Source organism: Rhinopithecus roxellana, chromosome 3 (assembly GCF_007565055.1).
Source record: "Rhinopithecus roxellana isolate Shanxi Qingling chromosome 3, ASM756505v1, whole genome shotgun sequence".
Lineage (NCBI taxonomy): Eukaryota > Metazoa > Chordata > Mammalia > Primates > Cercopithecidae > Rhinopithecus > Rhinopithecus roxellana.
The window spans coordinates 119,876,170-119,885,598 of NC_044551.1; the positions used below are offsets into that span (position 1 = coordinate 119,876,170).

The 9,429-nt window shown below is 39.8% G+C and overlaps 1 protein-coding gene across 11 annotated transcripts in view; it reads right to left on the bottom strand.

The window, feature by feature from the left end:
• Positions 1-1,801: 1,801 nt before the first annotated feature.
• Positions 1,802-9,429, bottom strand: part of CTXN3 (cortexin 3) — a 51,406-nt gene continuing 43,778 nt past the window's right edge. For all 11 annotated transcript variants that reach the window (XM_030927831.1, XM_030927823.1, XM_030927826.1 and 8 more), the window contains 2 exons: positions 6,974-7,080; positions 1,802-3,005 (listed from right to left, as the gene is read on the bottom strand). In XM_030927831.1, the coding sequence (XP_030783691.1) occupies positions 2,661-2,906 (246 nt within the window). In that variant the 5' untranslated portion in view covers positions 2,907-3,005; positions 6,974-7,080 and the 3' untranslated portion in view covers positions 1,802-2,660. The remainder of the gene's footprint in view (positions 3,006-6,973; positions 7,081-9,429) is intronic.

A 9,429-nucleotide genomic window follows, 5' to 3' on the forward strand; every position in this document is an offset into this window, starting at 1 on the left:
GGGATCAATTTACTGTGAATAGCCAAAAGCTTTTTTTCACTTGTGGTGGTACTCTTGCTCTGGACAAGGGAGGAGGCAGGAGAGCCAGTGAGGGGAGGTTGAACAAGGAGCAGTAATCTAAGAAGGGAAAACAAAAATAGAGTGGGAAATAAAGGGAGGAGCGAAAGAAGGGCAGGCTTTGGGAGGCCCTGTGGCACTTGTCGGCAATGCCTGTGCTCAAAGGCCTCTTAGGGGGCAGGTGGCTATTTCAGTGTGTTCCCATTATAGAAATGGATCCTAGTGTTGCCCTGAGGAAGGGCACGGAAGCTGGGACTGACACACCACTCCTTAGGTCAGTTTTTCCTCGTGAATCTACTGGTGATTCCCACCCTTGATTTTTCTGTTTAGGACCCTCTGAGGTCTAGCTCTGCCTTTGTCCTTCCCGTAGGAGCTCCAGCTACCTCTCCAACTCTCTACTCCAGTCAGGCTGCACTCCTGCCTTGAGCCCCACACCCAAACCTCTGTTTCCTTTTCTATGGTTTTCCCTCTTCCTTTCTTTTGCACGTGTCTAAACTACCTCCATCAACTACCTCCATCATAGGTCAAGATCTATTTTATTTCATAATAATAACTTACATTGCATTAAACTTTATGCCAAGCACTTAAACATGCACAATTATACCTGAGCCATTGTCTCCTGGACATTTCTTTAATTATTTTGGCTACATTCATATTTCCTCATGTTTTATCTCTTGGAGCATTTGTTCACTAACCCAACTCTACAGAATCAACCCCTAGGGATGAAACGCTGTAATAATGTCCACTGTCAATAAATTCCCCAGGAAAAATTGGAGTTAGGAGTTAGGGTGACCCAAGCTGGTAGAATTTTGACTAGTGCTGTTTATATTTTTCCATATTATGTAATAAATTTTTTGCCATGATGATGTATAACTTTTATAATGAAAATTAGCTATTGTGCCACTGTACTCCAGGAGGCAAAAGAGCAAGATCCCATCTCTTAAAAAAATAAAAATAAAAATAGAATGTTAAAAAAAATACATCTCTTAAAAAAATAAAAATAAAAATAGAATGTAAAAAAATAATACAAATTAGCACACATATTAAGCTCCCCAGTTGATTCTGATGATTTGGGAACCATCAGGTCCATGTTAGTCATTTGAACAATGATTCAGTCATATGACTTTTTAAATGTATTCTCCATCCAACAAAGTAGAAAAGTATTCAACATTAAGAACTGGCCCTGTCTTTTTTCTCTCTCTCTGGTGCTAGCAATTCCAAGCTCAAAGCAGGAGTTCCATAAATACATGAGTGGGTTTGAACAGACTCTAACAAAAATACGAAAAAAATTAATGAGGACACACACGACACAGTACATTTGGGGAAAAAAAAGAAAATCTTACAATTAATAGGTTAAAGAAGTGTGCTTTTTTTTTTAATTAAAAAAGGTAATGACTAGCTGAGGAGAAAATTGGAAGACAGAGATTATAAATACAGCCTAACAGGGTTGGTTTAGGCTGAGTTATCTGCAGGGTTGGTTTAGATACAAGCTTGTCCTTCCAATAAAAGTTGAAATAAGAGGTATTCACATCTCCCTTTTTGGTGGTCTTAAAAACTATCAGTTTTATCTGTGCAGGACAATTTATAGGCGCTCTTCTTGAAATGGGAGAGGGATGAATTAGATGACCTTTCATGCTGTTAGCGCTTTTCTCCTCTCTTGGAAAAATGTTAAGCCTCGGCACTCAGTACCAGGTAGCACCCTCAGTGCATTAGTTCTGGTGAAATAAGAGAGGAAGCATTTCTGTTTCTTGAAAAGTTTTATTTGGTGACTACATACAATCATAAATACACATTCCTCTGAAGACTATAAAAGTCTTCTCCTCTAAACAATTAACTTTTCATTAAAAAAAAAACTTGAAGCTGCACTTGCAGCCTATTATTTAAATCATTTGTGTAAAGAGTAAATTCAAGTAATGTATAGCTACCTCTACACATGTTATTAATATGAATACATATAATGTAGTTGGCTTGGTAAATAGTTTTTAAAACTCTATAGCCTTTGAATTAAACTTTACTTGAAAAACAAAACGCAATTCTCACTCACATTTACCAAGGACAGAACCATCTCTTAAGCTTTACCATTGCTTCCCAATGCTCCCTGCTTTAGGAGAAAACAAGGAACTACTTTGGGTCCATTCAGCGCAATCTTCCTCATTCTGCTCAGGACCCAGATAGATGCGCATGAAATAAAACAAATATAAACATAATTAGAGCAAGGAAATCTCTTCCTGATCTTGTCACCAGATTCATATGAGATCCTTTCTAGTCTTTTATACTTTAGTCAGATCAGGTGGTGTTTGTTTGATGGCAAATCTATGTCAGTATTGACGCTCTTGGTTTCACAATCACACAAGTTTAAGAGTATTCATTCATTGAGCAAACATAAAAATTTAAACCTTCTTATGTTGGGTTAGTTATATAAATGTCCATTTCCAACATCCTCAAATGCCTTTAATCCAACTGCATATTTATGGAATAATGGATTATGGTCCTGGGACCAAATATTGTTTAAATTTGATTTGTTGAGAACACTACATAAAGGGAATCCTCGCCAAGACACAGAGCACTTCATCTCCTCAGGAGGAGATCCCACGCCATCCCTTCTAAGCAAGGGCATGGTCGAACTGTCCTTTCTCCAGGCCTTCAAGTCCATCAGCCCAGGTAGAGGTTGGCATGCTTCGATATGGATCCAAAAGAATCCGGAAGCACCGGACAATGAGAATGCCCAAGAAGATAAACAACAAAATCACAAAAACAAATGTCGTTTTCTGCTCCAGGGACATGCTAGAATCTGCTGATATGTTCCCAAGGGGCACTAGGGATGAAGGGATGGGCTGTCCTCCATCCATGGTCCAGGGAAGCCAGAGCACAGGATATCCTGGTTTCCTTTTCTTCCATTATCAATCTGCAGTGGTCATGGTGGCTGCACTCTGGAGAGGCTGAGTTATCTGCAGGGAAAAAGGAAGGGAAGGGAATACCTATAAAATAGCAGCCTTATTTTTTAGGTTCACAGTCCTATTTTTTAGAGAGAAAAAGAAATCTGTAAATCAGCTTTCTTTTTCACCAGAGATACTCAATTCTGTATAATTATGGGGAAAGATATTTTACTCTTGCATGAAATTACCAGATTGTTCTCAGAAGAGCCACCTGGGGCCAGGCGGGATAGGCAGGGAATACAACTATAATATAGAAGATAAGAAATGTGCACAGTAATATTGACCTCAGGGTGTGCTGTCAACTTGACATCCGAACCCAGCCTCCCCTGCCAAATCTCCTTCAGCTCTGCTCCACTAATATTACTCTCACGTTATTCTTATGATAGCACAATTGAGCGAGCCTCAGCCAGCACCGTGGCTAAACTGACATACGTTAGCCACTTTACTGTGAGCTTCATGAAAGCAGGGATCTCTGTAGCCCCAGTGCAAGGAAACTGAGGTTAGAAAAGGTGCTTAAAATAGAAACCTTCTCCAGGAGCGTCAGGTTCTGGGCTCTGGGCTCCACTCTACTGCAAAATAAGTGTGGGACCTTGGAGAGGTCACTAAGCTGTAAAAATGCAAGTAGAAATGCCTGCATCTTTCATGGTGCTGTAATCAGGATGAAGAGCTGTGAAAACCCTTTGAAAAGTATACAAAAAAAGAAAAACAAAGCTAAGTGTTGCTTCACCTAAGTTACAACTAAGGGAGCTATGCTGCTTCTCCTTTCCTTTCTACTGCCTGAGCCGAGGGAGAACGGAGGTATCTCAGACTCCCAAACCATCAAGTTACTGTTGCTTTTTCTTTTTTCCTCAGAAAACAAAGACCAGGTTCAATACTTGACCTTTGGAATCACCTAGAGAAGTAAGCCAAGAGAAAGGAATTGATCGATGCATATTTTCAAAAGGCTAGTTTTCCTTACAGTGGTTTCCTACCATTTAAGACTATTTGGTACAAAGGAAGAGAAGGAAAAGGACAAGCTAACACTATTTTAATTTTACTGGTGGAAAAACTTAGATATATAGATATTACTGTATAAATATACAAGTAAATATTACCATAGAAATATACAAGTATATACATGACAAGTATACACAGAGGTCATTAAAAGCTTCAGATACTGAAGTAAATCCACTTAAATCACATTGTAAACAAAAGTATATACATTAGACACTACTGTAGAGAAAATTAAATAACATTTATTTTGAATTCATTTATAATAAAAATTACACAGCACAGTAACTAGTTACGGAAATTAACACAAACACAAAATAAATAAACAACCAAATAAAAATAGAATACGTGACCTAAAGTATCAATACAATGTTTCTTCAGTTAACTTATAATCATTGCCTTCAAGTACAGCATTAGTAATCATAGTATAACAGTCTGCATTATATTGACACTTCAAAGTTTATAAAATCACAGTTTAAAAAACAGTTTATAAGGGGGATCTCAGCCAGGATGTGGGAGGAAGGAGTTACCAGTTGGGTAATGCATCATTTTTGCAGCTCTATCACTTTGAATTTTTTTAAAGGCTAGAACAGTTGCAAAACTCATTTATAATTCATGTTTGTTTTGAAGTAAGATTGGGATAAAAATTTGACTGCATTTTTAATAAATAAGCTCTTTAGGAATTTACAGTATGCTAATGCACTGGCTTTTGTTTTGGTTTGCTTGTTTCTAAGCACCCTCCCAGCCTTGGGTATTAATTCCTTGTGGGCCAGGAAAGGAGGGGCAGAAAGGGAGGCCAGAGGCTCCAATGCAGGTCTCCTCAGCATATCAGACAGGGCCCCCTGTGTCCACCAAAAAGATTCAAACTATACTTAATCATATGAAACATAAAATTCTCCAAGGACTGGGCCAAAGAAAAGCCCACTGATGACAGAGGAGCAGATGCTGAGGCCATCCCTGATGTGCTCCTTCTGCTTTTTCATATCCTACTGAGGATCCTCTCACTGTGATCCCTGCTCTCTTGCTGGATTATCAAAATCTCATTCCATGTCCTTTTTCCCTCCAGCCCAAATGAGGTCAGAGTCCTGTTCTTTGTCCATTCTCAACAGAGCTGAGACAGGAAGTTCTTTTTTTTTTTTTTTTTTTTTGAGATGGAGTTTTGCTCTTGTTGCCCAAGCTGGAGTGCAATGGTGCGATCTCGGCTCACCGCAACCTCCGCCTCCCAGGTTCAAGTGATTCTCCTGCCTCAGCCTCCTGAGTAGCTGGGATTACAGGCATGTGCCACCATGCTCGGCTAATTTTGTATTTTTAGTAGGCCGGGATTTTTCCATGCTGGTCACGCTGGTCTTGAACTCCCAACCTCAGGTGATCTGCCTGCCTCAGCCTCCCAAAGTGCTGGGATTACAGGCATGAGCCACTACGCCCCGCCATTTTCAGAAAGTTCTTTAGGAAAACACCACATCATCCAAAAAGGAAATATAAGAAGAAAAAAGACCATTAACGGTATAAATTGACATAAGGATTTCTGGATCTGTGAAATCCAAAAAGTCAGGTAACAACTAGATAGAGAACCTTTTGAGTCCTTGAGAATGACCTCCTCAGCACAAGCAGGCTGACTAGTACGGGGATACTTTGCTCAGTCCCTCCCTTCCCACCGGGGGGTCTCCACTTGATGAGCAACATTGTGAGCCCAGGAGCAGTCTTCCCCAGCCTTCTCTTCCATACAGGGCAAATGCCAGATCCTTCTCTCCTGGATCAACTCTCATACTTTCTAGGCTTCACCCACAACTCAGGATTTAGAGCGAGCAAACCATTCATTTGGGGGCTGCAGTGATAGGCAACCATTCCAGAAACTCCAGCAAATAACTTATTCATCCTGATTCAGATTATCTGCCAGATCTGCCTCTTCAACCACCCTGGGAATGACTCTGGGACTCAGATTCTGCATGAGGTTGCCAAGTATTAGAATGATTTTTAAAATCAGTTTTATTTTGAAGTTTTACCATCCTCTACTGATTAAAAGGAAAGGTACAAAGGAAGGGTTAGCCCTCTTTGCATTGAGAAGCCTCCTAAACTATAACTATGTGTATTCTCCAATGTCTTCATCACCAAACCTTTCCTAATATACCAAATTATGAGCAAATAGAGGTCAAAGAATTTTTTAAACTCTGTAGCACATTGAGAGTTGTAAACCTCTCATCCCCCAGCACACTGTGGTGCCTACGTTCCTATAAAAATAACTGCTTTTGGTCAAAGTGTCAACGTCTCCTATTAAATTGCAATATTTTACCTAGGAAAGTGGCACATTAATGTGCTAGCAGGAATTTATGAGGACTGTTCCCGCCTGAAGGAGGGGGAAATGTGGTAAGTAGAAAGGCGATTGAAGGAAGACTTTGTTGGGAATGAGGGATTCCTGGACAGGACAGGAAGACAGGCATGGTGGTGTGAGCAGGGGGCCCACTGGAGAGTCTTGGGGGAAGGATGAGGAATGGTGGGTAGAGACAATCAGGAGATGGTTGCTAAAGGGATAAAGAGATCCGGAAACCAGTGCTGACTATTTCACAATTTCTCCCAGGACTGATTGAAACCCCTGGAAGAGTCTGCTTGATTTTAAACCTGCAATTAGCTAATCAATAATTTTTCCATATAGAAAGCTCCAACACCATGTATAAGTTGAAGGACGCATCAGCTATTATAAGGTGGAGAAAAAGAAATAATTGTAATCATTTTGCTACCACAATACAAAAATATCTCAAGACATGTAAATTTTTTAAATGAGTGTCTTGCAGTAAAATGTCCCTTTTTGGTAAAAATGATTCTTAGAAAATGTGCAAGGTTGCTTTTAACTGAATAATGACATCTGTCTTTTAGATGACCAGGGAAATCTGCATAAGTCTATTATTTCAAAGGATTTTGACACTACCTTCAGAAATCTTCATAATAACACATGGCAGCTATTTTAAGTATAAAGAAGGACCACAGTTACTCACGGCCATATTTTAATCCTGACAGACGTTCCCCATCACACAGTACATCTGTGTCTTCCCTTTGTCAGGTCCATTTGTGGGTGCTCAGGAAATAAAGTCTAATTTTAATACTGAAAAATTAAAGAAAACCTTAATTAAAAGATACCCTTTTCAAAAGTCATATAATACATTCCTTTGCTCGAGTCAAGCTCCCTTGTGATATTGACAAAAACAGAAGACAACCGTAATTACTTATGAAGTCCAGCAGACACAGTCATTGCAGCGACGGTCATTCGCACTCTCAGCCGCTCACTTTAGTTTGAGTAAATTTTCAAAGTGGCTTTCCTCTTCCCTTGCCCATACTTCCTACACACTGCATCTTGATTCATCTTTCTAAGCCCAGATCTCACCACTTCTTCCCTCAGAAAACCTTTGCACCTGAGTGTCCACAGCCCATTAATCCCCTTGTGGGCCTGATGCCCAGATGTTTTCTGGACCACAAATTAGGACCTACGCTGACAATGGAATTTTTAAGATCGGAGTTTTATTTTTATAAGTTTAGGAAGGAGCCAACACCAAATCACATTTAGTTCTCAGTAAAATGGCCAATGTGTTGATCAGAATAAACTTCCATGTAACTGAGTGTTGGACACCTGTGGAGAATGTCCTCATTTTGTCTATTTTTCAACTTGATCCAATACCTGCTGTGCCCTGAATGCCTCCAGGTTTCCTACCTCATAATACTTGCCTCCTCTCCTTCTTTCCATCTGTGGAGAGAAAGAGAGGAGGCAAGCATAATGAGGCAAGCATCTTTCCTCTTCTTCTTTCCATCTCTCCCTCCCTTAGGGTTCACACCAAATACCCACTTCTCAGTGGGGCCTTCTTTGTCTGCCTTCACTAAGGATGGGGTGTTTTCTACTCCATTTCCAGAGACATCACCAGTACTCTGTGGCAGCACTGATTACAGTGCAAGTCTCGACGGCGTTTATCTCCACCTTGTACAATAAGCTCCTTTAGGAATTATTTGCTGTTCTGGGATCATTGCCTTTTAAAATATAGGTTAAATCAAATCTTCAACCCCTTAGAGTCCAGGGAACTGAATTCAAAATCCAAGGCACTAGCTAACTGATGCAGAGAGGAAAAACAAAAGCACAAGTCATCCAGCCGGACTGAGGTGCTGGACCATCACATTTGAAGTAAGTCTTGTTTTAAAGAATCACAGCTAGTTCAAGTCACAATGACACATTAAAACCACAGATCTTGTAATTTGAAGAGCCATAGTTATTTGGCTCTTTAAATTTTCCTCGACCTCCGTGTTGATGGGTGGATCTGAACTATAAAAATCAGCCAGAGATAAACAGTTACCCTTTTATTTAAGAAGTCAATTTTTTCTTACCTAATCTACTTTTTGGTGGGGAAGGGCAGCCATTTAAAATATCCTGAATCCAAATGTCTTACACGAAAACTATTAATGTCAACATGTACCCTTCTCAGACTTGGATCCCTTGGACATTTTATTTCATTTGCATCTCATTATACAATTTCACAGTAAGGAAAAAATACTTTCTCTTAAGAAAATTATCTTAAAGCAATGACATGTCTCTTTTCTTTCTTTCTTTCTTTTTTAGTGACAGAAACAGAATTACTTAAGTGCATTGGACACCTTGTTCTGTGGAGCCACACACAGGGACTTGATTCTACATGTCATCAACTCAAGAGCCCACCCTTTTGCAGTAGGGTGCAATGATCATATTAATAGTTACAGTACCTGTGTAGTCCTGCCTGGCACATAGTGGGGGTTTGATAAATAGGTGGGGATGAAAGAGTGTTTTCTCTTTACACCATTTTTGTGCAAAATGATACATATTTTTCATTTCTATTATGTGATCAAGCACACTAAGGTATGAAAATTATAAATAAACTGCCAAGAATTATAAAAATCAGTTACCAAAAAGGTAGCGCCCCCCACCCCCACCACCCCACCGCCAAAGGATGTTAGATCCCAAGTTTTTCACTGGCATGTTGGAATGAACTGAAGGTGTTGTCCCTCAGGTGTTAATGGCCTGTAAGGCACAATGAAGCAATGCTGTCTGTATTTTAAGTACTCCTAAACCACATAATTGAGGTACCTAATTTTTAAAACTTCTGGGTCAGAAACCTAGTTACGTGACTTGACGTGGTTTCAAAAGTAGGTGTCAAAACAGCCCATCCATTGAGCAAGGACACTCATGGGCTTGTCCAGTTTCCATTCACATGTGACGGACAGGACACTTTATCCTGCAAAGATATACTATGAACCTTATTTATATTTATCTGGCAGAGTAGCGAGACCAATCTGTAGACTTTAACAGGAATGGAATTGCCTAGCTAGGCAGGACTGAATTTGCAGTGACTGGCAGAGACAAACTTACTCAAAATGCTGCATTATTCTGCAATAGTTCTGAAGTTAACTGTGGAAATGTTAACACGGCTTTGAATGA